General features: G+C 50.6%; 6 protein-coding genes across 6 annotated transcripts; 4 read left to right on the top strand and 2 right to left on the bottom strand.

Moving 5' to 3' along the window:
- Nucleotides 1-1,589: 1,589 nt before the first annotated feature.
- On the top strand, nt 1,590-2,798 carry ARB_04936 (ZIP metal ion transporter, putative; the record flags this gene model as incomplete). Its single annotated transcript, XM_003016599.1, has 1 exon — nt 1,590-2,798. The coding sequence occupies one exon, from the start codon at nt 1,590-1,592 to the stop codon at nt 2,796-2,798; it is 1,209 nt and encodes a 402-aa protein (XP_003016645.1).
- Nucleotides 2,799-2,982: 184 nt separating this feature from the next.
- On the bottom strand, nt 2,983-4,248 carry ARB_04935 (uncharacterized protein; the record flags this gene model as incomplete). Its single annotated transcript, XM_003016598.1, has 1 exon — nt 2,983-4,248. The coding sequence occupies one exon, from the start codon at nt 4,246-4,248 to the stop codon at nt 2,983-2,985; it is 1,266 nt and encodes a 421-aa protein (XP_003016644.1).
- A 1,541-nt stretch (nt 4,249-5,789) lies between these two features.
- On the bottom strand, nt 5,790-7,087 carry ARB_04934 (uncharacterized protein; the record flags this gene model as incomplete). The annotated part of the gene is made up of 2 exons (XM_003016597.1): nt 5,790-6,427; nt 6,481-7,087. 2 exons carry the CDS (start codon nt 7,085-7,087, stop codon nt 5,790-5,792), a joined length of 1,245 nt encoding a protein of 414 aa, XP_003016643.1.
- Nucleotides 7,088-7,753: 666 nt separating this feature from the next.
- On the top strand, nt 7,754-9,582 carry ARB_04933 (uncharacterized protein; the record flags this gene model as incomplete). The annotated part of the gene is made up of 2 exons (XM_003016596.1): nt 7,754-8,334; nt 8,388-9,582. 2 exons carry the CDS (start codon nt 7,754-7,756, stop codon nt 9,580-9,582), a joined length of 1,776 nt encoding a protein of 591 aa, XP_003016642.1.
- Nucleotides 9,583-10,293: 711 nt separating this feature from the next.
- Nucleotides 10,294-12,270, top strand: ARB_04932 (nuclear distribution protein NudE; the record flags this gene model as incomplete). The annotated part of the gene is made up of 2 exons (XM_003016595.1): nt 10,294-10,527; nt 10,585-12,270. 2 exons carry the CDS (start codon nt 10,294-10,296, stop codon nt 12,268-12,270), a joined length of 1,920 nt encoding a protein of 639 aa, XP_003016641.1.
- Nucleotides 12,271-13,761: 1,491 nt separating this feature from the next.
- Nucleotides 13,762-14,200, top strand: ARB_04931 (uncharacterized protein; the record flags this gene model as incomplete). Its single annotated transcript, XM_003016594.1, has 2 exons — nt 13,762-13,926; nt 13,988-14,200. 2 exons carry the CDS (start codon nt 13,762-13,764, stop codon nt 14,198-14,200), a joined length of 378 nt encoding a protein of 125 aa, XP_003016640.1.
- Nucleotides 14,201-14,318: the final 118 nt, after the last annotated feature.

The raw sequence follows: 14,318 nt of genomic DNA, 5'->3' as shown, positions 1-14,318 counted from the left end.
AGAACTCACAGAAACACATACTCTTCCACGCCGTTTTTTCAATTATAGCCTTCCCTTCTGTACCTACGCTGACGTACGAAGTAGTTAATGTATATATCCTCAAATATGTATATCTCGAAACGCGAAGGATGCATTTCAAATCACAACTGAACAGTTTCAAATAAAACACCCATGGTTGCATAAAGTGCATCCGGAATGAACATCTCCGAAAAAGCTTCCCCGTAAGCTGATTAAACTGCGGACCTGAAATCGAGCTACTACTCAAGTGGCTGAGTCAGCCCCGAAGGCCACTATCTGATTGTCAACAAAAAGGGATGGAAGGCGCGTCCCTGAAGCCTTGAATTAATCAGCCGAAATATGGGGCTCTTTCCATGAAGGGAACCTTATTCTGGATCCCAGCGGGAATTTCATATCACATGACGTTGTCCTGTTGCCCGGTCGCCCAAGGTTTCCTGCAAGTACGCAGCTCCACCCAGTGCTGAGAAGGACAGAATGAACATATATTTGAACAGTGTAATATTGAAATCTCGTTCAACTCTGTGCGCCCTGTAGAGAGACACATCAAGTGGGAGCTTGCCTGAAGAATATGGAGTAGGTTAGCCAAGCGTACCCCTGCCCGTATTATTATGTCATACGGTCTCCCTTTTCGTGTGCTGGAGAAGCCGCCCCATCCCGCGGAAGATCATGTCTAAGACTCCACGGTCGGCTGGGTTGTCGGAAACAACCAGCGGATATTGAACAGCTCCCCGAGTTGTTTCTTCAGCGAGCACTTGAAGTAGTGAAATGCCTTCCACAGAGTACCCCGTACTTACTTCTGTCTCTTTATGTTACTCCGGCGACCTGCAGGGCGGATCGGACAGATCGGACGACGTGCTTACTAATCTGCCTTATGCACCACGTGATAAGCTTTATAGGTTCCTGATGCAGGGACCTTGGGGGCGACGCTAGTCCGCTTTGGGAAGCCTCGATGCATTTCCCGTCGCTTACAAAACGCGCGGTTGAAATAAGAGAAAAAGCTGGTCTAAGCTCGCTCAAATAATGTCTCCGTTTATTAATCCTCGACGTCTGCCTTGTTACTGCTGGCCGTCTTCTTCCTCCCTCGCTGCCATGCCTCAGCTGTGCTGTTGACCTACAGCTGGACCAGCACTTTTCACCCCGTGACGTTTCTGAAGCCGCAGTGGCGTATGGGTTGAGCGGGGTGAGGAAATTGATACATTCGATACGGAGCCTGGATCAGGAGGTTTCGCCTCTCTGCCAGCAGGATGTTGTCAGAAAATGATGCCCAGGGTTGGATAATGAGCTGCATCAGCGGCATTGGTATGTCGAATCTAGTGTTGTTAACATGCGTCCTACTGATGATTGGATATAACAGCGTGTGCCATCGGATCTGGCCTCATTTGCGTGGACGTTATTGCGCAGTATCTTGGCAAGAAGGACTTTAGGATAGCGGAGAGTGATGTTTTCCTCTCATCGTCGCTGAGCTTGAGTGGAGGCGTGGTCGTACGTATGCCTGATACTGCTGGCAAAGTTGGATAAAACTGGGAGACACAAGGGCTAACTGATATCAGCTTTTTACCGCCTTGTATAGCATGTTGCCTACCTCGAAGGGCTACCTGACTCGCGCCGGATATTCCCCACAGCTAGCGGCATACACCCTCATAGCGCTGTTCTTCTCTGGTATCATCGTTATAAATATCTTTTCCACCTTGCTGCACCGATGGATGCCCTCCCATGTTGTCAGTTGCGGGCATTCACATTCACGTCCTCATAAAGCCGAAGACATCGAGCAAGCAGCGGAGACGGTGAATAATGCGCACCCTGAAACCACAGAGACCACTCCCCTACTACCACATAGCCATGGCGCTGCTAGGACTAGTGGCCCCGCCGCTCCTCGTCAGCAGCATAACGGTGCATTGCCCCAGCCGGACATGGGAACACTGCACAAGCCATCAGTTACAGCACAGCTCTCAGAGCAGATAAACCGTATAATGGGCGGTTCTTCCAAGCCTTCATGTGCAAACGGCAAATGCTTTGGCGTCTCTCAAGCTTGCGGACTCGAGTGTAGGAAGCTCAGGATACAGGTCGAATCTGGAGAGATCACCGACGTTACCGACGTTACCCAGCCCGCAGGTCATGACAGAAATGCCGCTCCTCAGTCAACCACTGCTGAAGAGGCTAACACTGGCCACCACACCGAACATGCCGCTCTCGGTACATCGTCTAGCACCGCGACCACCGCTTATGCCCCTTCGCCTCCTTCCGAGCAACCCTCAGCACATCATCACCATGTCCCGCAGAATGCCTTCTTATCCATCGGTCTCCAAACTTCTCTCGCCATAGCCTTGCACAAACTTCCAGAAGGATTCATCACGTACGCGACGAATCACACTAACCCCACCCTCGGCTGGTCAGTTTTCGTCGCAATATCCATTCACAATATTACAGAGGGATTCGCCATGTCTTTACCTCTCTACCTAGCACTCAAGTCACGGCTAAAAGCTATCATTTGGTCCAGTCTGCTAGGTGGTATCAGTCAGCCTGCAGGGGCTGGAATAGCTGCCCTCTGGATTTGGGGTTCATCTGGGACCGGTCGGCCTATAAATGATGAACACCCTGATGGACCTTCTGCAGCTGTATATGGGTGTATGTTTGCCATCACAGCTGGCGTTATGACGAACGTAGGCCTGCAGCTCTTTACAGAAAGCATGATGCTCTCCCACAGGAGAGGGTTGTGCATAGGTTTTGCCTTTGCAGGCATGGGTATTATTGGTCTCAGTTTTGCATTGACTGCTAAATAAACCGTGTCAAAATTTGTTTCGATATGGTCCTCCTTCCGTCCTGGCTGGGCCAGAATTATGCCGCTTTGTGTTGATTTGATGCCATGCTGAGCGTTCTCCTAGAAGTAAATAGATCCTTACCCACCCATTTGCATCAGCAGTATATACATATCCAATAAAGGAGAACGAAGTATGACGAAATTTATTATCCGCTGCTCTCCTTCTGCCTCTCTCTTTCCCTCTTTCGAGCCAGGTATCTCTCCTTTGCACTCATCACCTCTTCCTTCGATTTCTGGCTCTTATTCTTCTCGGCCAGTTCACGTAGTCGAGCTTCCTCCTCCTCCTTCTCTTTCCGTAGTCTCTCCTCAAGCTGTTCAGTGATCATCTCTGTCTGTCGGGCTCGTTGCATTTCCCGCGCAGCTCGAATACCACCGCGGTCATATCCAGGACCAGGGGGCCTTGCACCTGCATTGACGCGGGAACCGCTGGCTGCTGCGGCCACGGGTTTGGGTTTCGATACAACGTTCAATCCCGCAGTAAGCAACTGCCGTTTATCAACCACTTCTCCTTCGTCATTGACGGCGATTTTTGCCCCCTTGGCATTAAGCTCTTCTGCAATCTGTGTTGCGGTCTTCTCCTGCTCCACTTCGTCATTCTCCACCGTCGCTTTGTTCTTCGCTGCTTCTTCTGCAGATCTAACGGCTTCTTCATGTCTCTGCTCATCCCGCTTAAGCACATCCCTGTAAAATCCAACCATCCCAATACCCTTCTTCCTCTTCTCCGCTTCTTCCTTTTCCTTCTCAGCCTCCTCTGCTTCTATCCTCTTCACTTCTTCCTGCTGCGCCTTGTAAGCAGCAGTCACAAACTTATCTTTATCCGCAAATTCATCCCCCTCAGCCTCTCGTTCGCGAGCTAGTAGCTTATCCCTTGCCCGTAGCTGATCTCGTTTCCGTGTGTCGGCACTCTTAAGAAGAGCAGTCATATATTTCGGTCCCTGCGATGCTGTATTGCCATTCAAATCGGAGTTTTTGGACTTTGACCGGGCATGCAAAGAGTCGTATACTCCATCGTAGTCATATATTGATGGATCGAGGGACTCGGCTTCGTTTGCGTGCTTCTTGCTGGTATGAAGAGCGGAAAGATTGGTGTATTCACGTTTGGATGGCACATCTCCGAGCTTCGACGATATTGTCTTCTTTTTCAACGGAGCTTCATCCGTCGTTCGCGAAGGGTTTGATTCCGGGGAAGGCGACAAACCGCCTAACGTTGTGATCTCGACGCCGCTTGACTCGCCATCCTTTTGGCCTTCGTCTTCGGAATCTGGGTCATCCCACAAGCTTTTTCGTTTCTGGCCGGCGAATACAGAGCTGGATGAATTTTTTGTATTTGCCTTAGACAGATTAAGACCGTAATTGAGCTTTGGTGGTGCCATCTGGAATGCTGTAAATTTGTTATTTGCAACTTGCAGCATTGAAGCTACAAAATGTCGCAAAACCGAAGCTTCCAAGGTTCACTTTGAAGATGTTCCACGTGATATAGAGCCGCATTATATTATGTAATATCTTAGAGTGTCAACTTGGGCCGATTTTAATGTCAACAAGCCACTGCGAAATGAACATCTTTGAGGTGTTGATAGGACAGGGAGAATATCTATCACTCGGAAACCTGTGAGGATAGCGGATATAACATGTCATACTATTTCACAATTCTGTCGTCGGCAGACGTACCGCTCTTCAGCCAGGCATTCGGGACTTCGAAAGGGGGCGCGGATGGCATTGCTCGATTCCGATATGCCGATAACGAGAGATATATGAACCAGTTCATTATACATGCAAGCCTGGACATAGTTGAAGAAGTCCAATGGACTAATGGCGCCATGTAGGTCCCCGCCTTGTCATCTAGACCGCTTTAACTACGTATACTGGCTCTAATGCTCGACTAGGTATCTCAAACATATTGACACCTACCCGCCAGCTTCAGCATATATCTCTGCGTTTCTCACAGGAACAGGGGTTCGGTTTCTTCTCCTACATCAACCCCCACCTTCGACCTCTCAACCTGGTGCAGGGGGGTCCGCCAGTGGTAGCGGTGGCGGCTTATCCGCTTCCGGCTTCCTCTCAGGGGCCTCGGGCTCGTCGCGAAGTTCGTCATCGTCGATAGCGCATAACCCTACCTCTCCACAGACCGAAGATGCGATTCGGCAGTTTATGAATGAAGTTTATGAAAATTGGGTCAAAGCAGCCATGAGTCCATTTTATCGGCGCGGCATGGAGATTACGAGCCCAGTGTTCCGTTCCAGAGTAATCGCTGCAGGGAAGAAGTGGTTATAAAGCTTGGTGTGGAGGAAACACTGCATAAATAATGAAGAGATGGGCAGAGTAGGCTTGGTTTCTGCCTATAGGGATCTTGAGCAAAGCTCAGTTCAGCCTCCGCCCGTTTTCTAACCAGGGTTTATTCCCAAAACCCATGGTATGATACCGCTTGAGCAGCAATCCCGTCATAGATGTTCAAATTGCTGTGCACCAGAGCCAAGTGAAATGTCTTTTACGGGCTCCAATGGCGCATCTACTATTGAGCTTTGAACAGAAGGCCAAACGAAACCCTGATCCAGCATTTAAAAGTCAAGAGACTACAACGCTGATTTTAGTGCACCAACTCTATGTGTACCAAGGGGGAGCATGTAAGAAACTATTGAACAATTCATTTCTGCATATTCTTACGAACCTTTGGATAGAGTAAATGAATAGATTCAGGGTTCTCCAACTAATTAGTGTGGTTCAACTTTCCTAGGAGCGTGATGACATCCCGAAAGTAATTAAAAAGAGCGTCCATCCTGGAAGCAAGCAATTAAAAACGTAATCCAGAACCAACCCCATGACCCAAGCGCCATAACCCAACGCCATTGAGTGCCATGAAATAGTAAGTAGGAAAAAAGTAGCGTAAATGACGGGAAATAAAGGAAGATGGAGTGGGTATTATACTAGCACCCAGAGATACTGTGATCTCGGTCTCTCAGGATACCATCATCTGTGGCGCCATCTTCTTCACCAGGAGGTTCTTGAAGTTATCCACGGCATGAACAAGGTCATCTATACGTGATGTAGCACCGAGTAAGCCACCTTCCATCTTCACACTATTGCAAGCACCGAGGTGAAGAGTGTGATCGAGTGCTACTGCACCATCTTCCAGTAGCAAGCAGTCGAACCCTTTATCACAGCCTTCTCTCAAAGTGCTGGCTACGGCTCCGTCAGTTGTCATACCGACAATGACAAGGTTCTTGATACCTTTGTTACGTAACAAAAGTTCAAAGTCCGTGTGCGCAAAGGCACCACGACCTGGCTTATCGACAACAGGTTCTCCCTCCAGTGGGTAGAGGTCTGGGACGATATCATGGCCCGGCTCACCGCGGATGAGAAAGCGTCCTAGTGGACCTGTGGACCCGATCCCGGTGGCTGTGGGGTTGTTGTGGGAGCGGAAGTTCTCTCGAGTAGAGAGGGTAGACAAATCCGGCCTATGCCCTTCGCGGGTATGGTAAACTGGGAAGCCAGCTGCGCGGAACGCGTCTAGCAGCCGTCTGATTTTAGGAATTAGAGCCATTGCAGGAGTGACATCATAGCCTTGATACGCCATGTACCCTTCTTGCGAGCATACTATATACGGTTAATGTCAGGCCGAACGATCAAGACTAGCGAAGAGTTCTTACCATCCCGCTGCATGTCCACGACTACCAGAGCCGTGGTGAAGGGGGTAAAAGTAGCATCATGAGGCCAGTCGTATGGTACAGCAGTAACCTGCCCCTTTTTGACACGGTGGTGAGGCGTTTGTCGCGGTTTATCCACTATGGCTCCATGGTTATGAGACGGATTCAACACAGTAAGCGTCCAGATGCCCGGGTTGCCAGCCGCCACTAGCATGAACGGGCAGTCCATCAACCTCGACGTCCGTTTACGTTTACGAGTCTCCTCTGTCAACCCATTTCGGGGCCTGTACTGTCCTCCGCGATCGCATCTCAGCCAAACCTTCGCGGTCCGCCCTGGCTTCTTCTCGGTGGGCGTGCTCGATGACTTGACCACAACATTGTACCCGTGAGCCTTCGCGTGAGCATGTACCGATGCAATCAACGACGCTTTATCAGGATACGTGCCCTCAGGCGGCGGGACGAGGTCGTCTACTGGGGACAGATCGGGGATATCTTGCAGGTCGCTTGGTGCATCGAGATTCAGGTCTGTAGGGTCTGCCATGCTCACCGCATGGCCAGGTGCAGCGGACTGCCCTTCTTTCCAGAAGTTAGCACCATTGCGAGAAAGCATATGTAGAGATGTGCCGGGGATGGCAGAGATGGAGCCGGTAGAGATGGGATATAGCCAAGGGTCGCTGTGCGTGGAGGTACGGCGGAAAGTTGTGGTGGTGCCAGATGTATGCCGGAGCCTGTGGTGTGGACCAAGTAGAAGCAGACGCAGCCAGGGGAGAAACTCACCTATACGACAAGATGAGGAGCTCGCTGGGACGTCTCTTTGGGCCTCTGTTAGGATGCTCTATGCAGGTTGCTTTCGTCTCCTTCACTTCCTCGCCTTCACTTCGTCGTCGTCGTCTTTTTCTACTTCTTAGATGGACTTTTCACGCATCCAGCAAGAGACAGTCACGTGAAGATTACTCAGATCTCGAAGCGAACCGACGACGATGCAGCAAACGAATGGAAAAGGCGTCACAGAAAGACTGGTTGACGGCCTATGAATAATAGCCTGGCTGATGCTTAGCTGCTTAGATCGGCGGGACATTGAGGCTATATGCTGGGTTGACGGCTGAGTCTGACGGTGGCTCATAGATATATCCCCAGCAGCCCGAGACAGCCAATTCTTATAGATCCGAGCGCTGCATAGCTTTTGAACAAAAATGGCCGGGACTTATGTCGAGATGTAACAAGCCCAGGACCTGACTGTTCACTGATACTAGCTAATATACCACCTAGTGACAGGATGACTACTTCTTCTGTACCATCAAGTTCGTATGACGGAGAGGCCCCGTCGATGATACCCATCATGGAGATTGCTGCCTCCGCCACAGATATTGAAGGCGACGGCGATGGTGGCGACGATGCCAGCATAATCGACTTTTTAAAGCCCCTAATCCTTGACGATAGCACGGTATACGACCTTGCATACCGATTCTCAAAGACTTTCAAGGATGTTGCGGCAAATTCTCTGGAGCAGTTCTTCCCTACGGCTGTGACTCGTCTCCCCACGGGCCAGGAGACCGGTCACTATCTGGCTGCATATGTTGGCCTGTCCTATCTCCGGGTGGCCTTTATTGATTTGCTAGGCACTTCTGTACCAGCAGCCAGGGTCCATAGTAACGATGGTGTGGCTTCACCGCGTGTACGGCGGACGCTGGAGAAAGCGTGGCCGATTGAGGAGCGTTTGAAGAAGGATAATGCTAAAGACCTATTCGCATGGATTGGTGATCGAGTTGCTGAGGTTGTGGCCGACAGCCTGGAGCCGCAAGGGAGCAGTTCTCCGCCATCGGTAGACATGGGCATTTCATTTTGTTTCCCGATAAAGTATGTTCAAAAGATACATCGCTCCTGATTTCGCCGCAGCTAACATTTACTAGGCAAGGGAATCTTAATGAAGCAATACTGATGCCCACTGGTAAGGGGTTCGCTATAAATTCGGATCTTAACCTTCGTGAGGCGTTACTGGATGGATATGAGTGCCATATACGCCGCGCCAACCGCGAGTCTGCTGCAGATGCTAAGCGGCTACGGCGCACTCTGCCGACTCTGAGAGTGGTAGCTATTACCAACGATACGGTTGGGACGCTGGCGTCTCTTGCATACTCAGTACCATCTCTCCCTAACAGTAAGGCAGTAATGGGCCTCATCGTCGGCTCAGGATGCAACGCCACAATTTTAATGAACATGGACGCGCTCAACGAGAAGAAGACTCGTCCGGTTAGAGCTAATCAGCCTGACGCTTCTGAGGTCCTTGTTAGCACAGAATGGACTCTCCGTGACTCCTCTCGCCCCTTACTGGAACTTAGTATTGCCTCAGACTGGGACGATACACTTACTCTGGGAAGCAGTCGACCTGGTTTTCAGCCCCTAGAGTATATGGTCGGTGGCCGATACATAGGCGAATTAGTCCGTATCATTGCCCATGATTATTTCAAAACAGTTTGCGGGATACCCGACGAAGCCCTTCCTGTGGCAATAGTCGAGCCCTACCGGCTTACAACTGATTTACTTTCCTTAACCATTGCCTCTCACTCCCTGACCAAGAAAGGCCTTGCCTCTGAACTTCAAACTAAACTACCTCCTCGTCAGTCAACAGCCGAATGGATATGGACTGAAGAAAATGCAGGGATATTACGCACTATTGCAGCCACAGTGCAGAACCGTTCTGCTGCCATAGTAGCCGCTGCCACCACAGGGCTGCTCGCGTGTACGGGGCACATCCATCTAAGTAGCCTTGATGAGCTAGCTTCCGCTGCTCACACACCCACCAAGGAGGCTACCTCCTTCTTACAACCCAGAGACCTTCGAAGCCCTGAGGAACTGGTTGTTGGATTTTCGGGTGGTGTGATACAGCATTATCCGATGTACAAACAGCATGTGCAGAGATATATTGACCAGATACTGCTGCGCGGTGGCCCGCAGGATGGAGGGAAGAGTATTTTCTTACGGGAGGCTAGCGATGGCGGTATCATTGGAGTGGGTGTTCTGGCCGGAACGACCAAGGGGAGGATTGAGACAATTACAGGAGCAGGCATGAAGGCTGCGGAGCATAAAAATGACCCCCAATCATGAACCACATTATTTGACCGATTTATCAACGTTCGTTCGAATAACTACCTGTTACTATTTAGAAACCTTGGATATAAAATGGGATGGTATGTATATAGGTAGCATCCATGGCGCTTCTTGTCCTAGATAGCTTGTGTATAGGTAATATTATCTTGTACATGACACTGGTTACCATGCTGTATCGACCCTTCCCCTCTGCCCTGCACTGCTCAATACGCCACTATCAAAATAAGCAGCCCTTGTCTTTATGCGTGGCCGGCCCCTATTTCTCTCCTTCATCCACGTGACGGTTGTCATGGTTTCGCTGAGTCAGCAAGTCATCAACATCAAACAAAACAACGAACGAGATGAAGAAATGAAGACGACGAGGACGAAGGCGAAGACAGCGAGACGACCAGCGACTTCAACGGCGACACAGTCAGCAGAGGGACGGGTAAGTAGCAGGGTAAGTAGGCTGGTTCCTCTCCGGCCTGTCTGCGTGAACACACTGTGCGGCACGCTGAGTATCTCGACGATAACACAGCATCTCTTACGTCAACTACACCCTTGGGCGCAAATTAGAGACGGCCGCCACCCAGTCATCCTCAACAGTGTGGTGCAAAGGGCGGTAGCGAATATAGGCTATCGCGAAATCGAGAAGAAAGCTCGATACTTGTCTCTGAGACACCTAAGCGTCCATAGTCCGGAGGGCGGTTTCGGGTGAACAACGCAAACATGGCGGTGGCAGATCCCCCATCTTCGCCGCCCAACGCATCGACCAGTACCGCCGACGCCATCGCTTACTACAAGTCGCAGTATGAGCTGCTCGAAGCCGAACTGGCTGATTTCCAGTCGTCGAGTCGCGAACTGGAGGCCGAGTTAGAGAAGGACATCGAGGCATCGGAGAAGAGGGAGCGGAAGCTGAAGGAGAAGGTCGAGAGCCTGGGCTATGAGGTCGAGGAATGGAAGGTGAGAACATGATATCTGCACACCGAAATGTCTACGCGGATTCTTACAGGTTGATAGACCAAGTACAAGCAGGCTAAGTCAGAGGCCAACTCTGTACAAAGCACGCTGCAGAAAGAGATCACTACGCTACGAGACTCGAACCGGACTCTGCAGCTAAAACTCCGGGACACGGAGGTGGCCAACGATGACTTTGAGAGACAAGCTCGCAACACGACCTCTTCGCTGGAAGACATAGAATCTAAATACAACATATCTATCGAGCGAGGTGTGCTGCTCGAGGAAGAGATCAAGAATGGCGAGCAGGAACGAGAGATGCTGCGAATCAAGGAGCAACGCCTGCGTGACGAGCTAGCGGATCTCAAGGTCGAAACCCATATCATCCAGGAGAAATTGCGAAAAGCCGAAGCTGCTCTGGAACGAAAGACAAAGTTTTCATTACTGGAATCGACTTCAACGAACGGAATCGGCCATCGCCTCGACGCCGCAGACCATTCACCAGCAACGACTACCTCTTCACCCATCGCAACGCCGCTGACCAAGTCTGCATCTTCTGTTGCTTCCGAGATTGCTACACCGCCATCACCACCATTCTCTGAGTCATCTACAAACGGGGCATTCAGGGGTACTACCCCAAATATGTCTCGATCTCGTGTCTCTATATCCGAGTCAAATGGTATGCCAAAGCATCAGAAGTCGGCTTCTCGATCTTCACGACACTCTCGAGTTCCATCAGTATCTATGAGCAGCACAACCGGCCGCATTACCCCATCTGCAGGACGACAACCTACTTCGAATGGCCTCCCCAAGTCAAGTTCCCTATACCAAATCCGAGGACTGATCGGGAAGATGCAAAAGCTAGAGGAGCGTGTCCAGTCTGCACGATCACGACTACCAGCACCGGTGGATACGCCACCCCGAGCATCTCCTCGCACCGGCTCTGCCATGGGCGGCCCAGCATACAACATGCCCTCATCTGTAACGGTCCGCAGCAATAGGAAGCGATCAAGCGGTAGTGTGGCCAGCAGCTCAAAGGACAATAACGAGATGCCGCACACACCGGTGACCCCTGGGGCCCGAATTTCCCAAGGACGAGGCTCGTTTGGACTTCCAGCACCATCTCAGTCAACACTATCGCGACCAGAAAGTCGCACCAGTATGTCATCGCGCTGTTCCGTCAGTAACATGACCTCGTCAAGCAGCATCGCTCAGCCGCGCTCTGAGTCTCGCCAAAGCTTAAACAGCCAGAATCTAAATGGCTCGCGCACGCCAGGACACTATACCAGCAACTCGCTGAACATGAGTATGGCCAACATGTCCGACAACCACCACCACCATAGCCATAACCATAATCATAGCCATCAGCATCACCCATCAGTTAGCAGCACTAGTAGCGGCGGCGGCCTTCGACGCCCTCGTTCATCACTAAGCAACTACAACCCATCCGCCAGTATGTCGTATATCGACGAAGATAACGCTGAGATGGACCTGAGTATGCACACGCCCACACCACGACGCTACGATAGCGTCGGATCTGGCAGCTCCATCCCAACTCCCGCAGCGCTGAGACGAACTAGCGGCGGGATGTCTTCTATACCAACACCAGCCGGCCTGACGCCTCGACGGACCAGCTCGGCCATCGGAAGGAGAGAAGGCGATATGGCTCCGCCGTCAGCTGGCAGAAAGAAGGCGAGCATGACCCCTCGACCGTCTTCGTCTCTCGGTAGCCTCGGCGAGACATATTAACCAACCAAGCCCTTGAATTTAATGAATATACAACAAACAACAACAACACCAACCTTTATGCCACTACCTTCTCTTTGAATCTATCTATTCTTATATCTTACCCTGCATACATAATTCTCCTTCCACGCCAGTCTCGCCATCTACCCGCGGGAAATAATACACGGGACCGGACAGTTTCTATGCTCAGCCTTATCCAAAACCCGAAACCCGAGACCCGACCAAGCAACATGAACTAACTTGATTCTACCATCTACTTCCTTCCTAATCACTAGTATTACTAGCCATCATTCTTTTCAAGCATTACTCCGTACCATCTAGATACATAATGACGCATGTGTTTTCATTCTTTTGTTCATGCCCCCTATACCCTATTATTGTTTCCGACCATGTATGTAGCCACAAGAGAAACCTAACTTCTCGGAGCATTAAATACTCACCACCACCGTCTACTCTACCGCCTGCATCTGCGTCTCTCTTCTACTTTGTCTCTCCTTGCAACATCCATTACCAGCCACCTTCACGACGAGTACCGCCTATTGTCTTATATTATCTCCTTTTAATCTCCGTCGTTTTAAGATTTTCAGCCTCGGCTTCTGCCTCCGAGCCTTACCTAAGCCTTGCTTAGTCAGTCACTCTAACCGGATTAGCGTCGTTTTCTGTTGGGGGAAAACTCAGGCCCGGTTGAGACGACGCGAGCGAGCTGGAAAGCCGCAGGACAGACAGACCGCATGCATAGACGGAGGATCTGGATGTTTAGGTAGATAGTAGACAGGCAGGCAGCCCTGACTGGAAAAGAACCAGCTTTATCGATGTTCTGCTGGCAGAGATATTGAACGTCGCAGTTTTGCGGACACTTTCAGCGCGTGCTCAACATCGAAACAAAAAGCTCCTTTTGCGGGTGGATAGTAAGGCGGGTAACGGCTCTTACGGTAAGTTACACGCTTACAGTGTGGGTTTAGTGTGGGGGCGGAAGGTTCGTGACGCCCGCGATACGCCATCAATACCGCGAGGAGCTCGAGGCTCGACCGATCGGGAAATAAGAACAGCAACTTTTCTTCTCCATCAACTTCAACTTCGTTTCTTCCTCTCCCCAGCTCTACATTTCTCCCTCCTCCTCTTTTTCTTCTGCCTCTTCTGCTTCTTCTCCCTGTCTTTGTCTGCTGCGTAGAACCGCATTCTTCCTTCTATCTAATTCTCCTCTTCTTCTTACGCTCCCTCGTCCCGCAGAACCATTGATAGCTGCGTCATTCAAGCTAGCGATATACGACACACGGACAGACAGCAGACGGGCAGTCGGTCGTCGGCACACACATAAATACAGATACATATAGAGCATTGACAGCATCAGCTCTGCCTAAAGTGGCTCTGCAAATCGTTGAGAGACGCGAGATACCTGACAGGCTCCGAGTCCGATTGTGAAAACCCTCCGAATCCCCTATAGAAGTCAGCTCGTGGCCGCCGGATTCCCTTTGCCCACACGAGCAAACCACCATGCCTGAAAGCAATTCTACGGCCATTAATGGCTATGGCAGCGCCTATGCTGCCAAACACAATCTCCCCTCACATTTTATCGGTGGAAATCGGTTGGACCTAGCTCCTCCAGGTGCAGTCAAGGACTTTGTGGCTAAGAATGACGGTCATTCCGTTATTACATCGGTACGCTAAAATTGCTGCTATACCAATTGATTTACAAGAGCATAGATTAACAATTGTGCAGGTTTTGATCGCAAATAACGGTATCGCGGCCGTCAAGGAGATCCGATCGGTGAGAAAATGGGCCTACGAGACCTTTGGCGATGAGCGGGCGATCCAGTTCACCGTCATGGCAACCCCGGAGGACCTGAGGGCGAATGCAGACTATATTCGTATGGCAGATCAATACGTAGAAGTGGGTGGCTCGATTCTCATTCACAATGGCACAGCGGGGTAGCTAACTCAGGATAGGTCCCTGGTGGAACTAATAATAATAATTACGCAAACGTTGAGCTGATCGTCGACGTTGCGGAACGAACGGGTGTGCATGCAGTTTGGGCTGGATGGTAGGTGTT

The sequence above is a fragment of the Trichophyton benhamiae genome, assembly GCF_000151125.1.
Source record: "Trichophyton benhamiae CBS 112371 chromosome Unknown contig01989.5, whole genome shotgun sequence".
Classification (NCBI taxonomy): Eukaryota; Fungi; Ascomycota; class Eurotiomycetes; order Onygenales; family Arthrodermataceae; genus Trichophyton; species Trichophyton benhamiae.
This window is presented reverse-complemented; position numbering and strand designations above follow the sequence as displayed.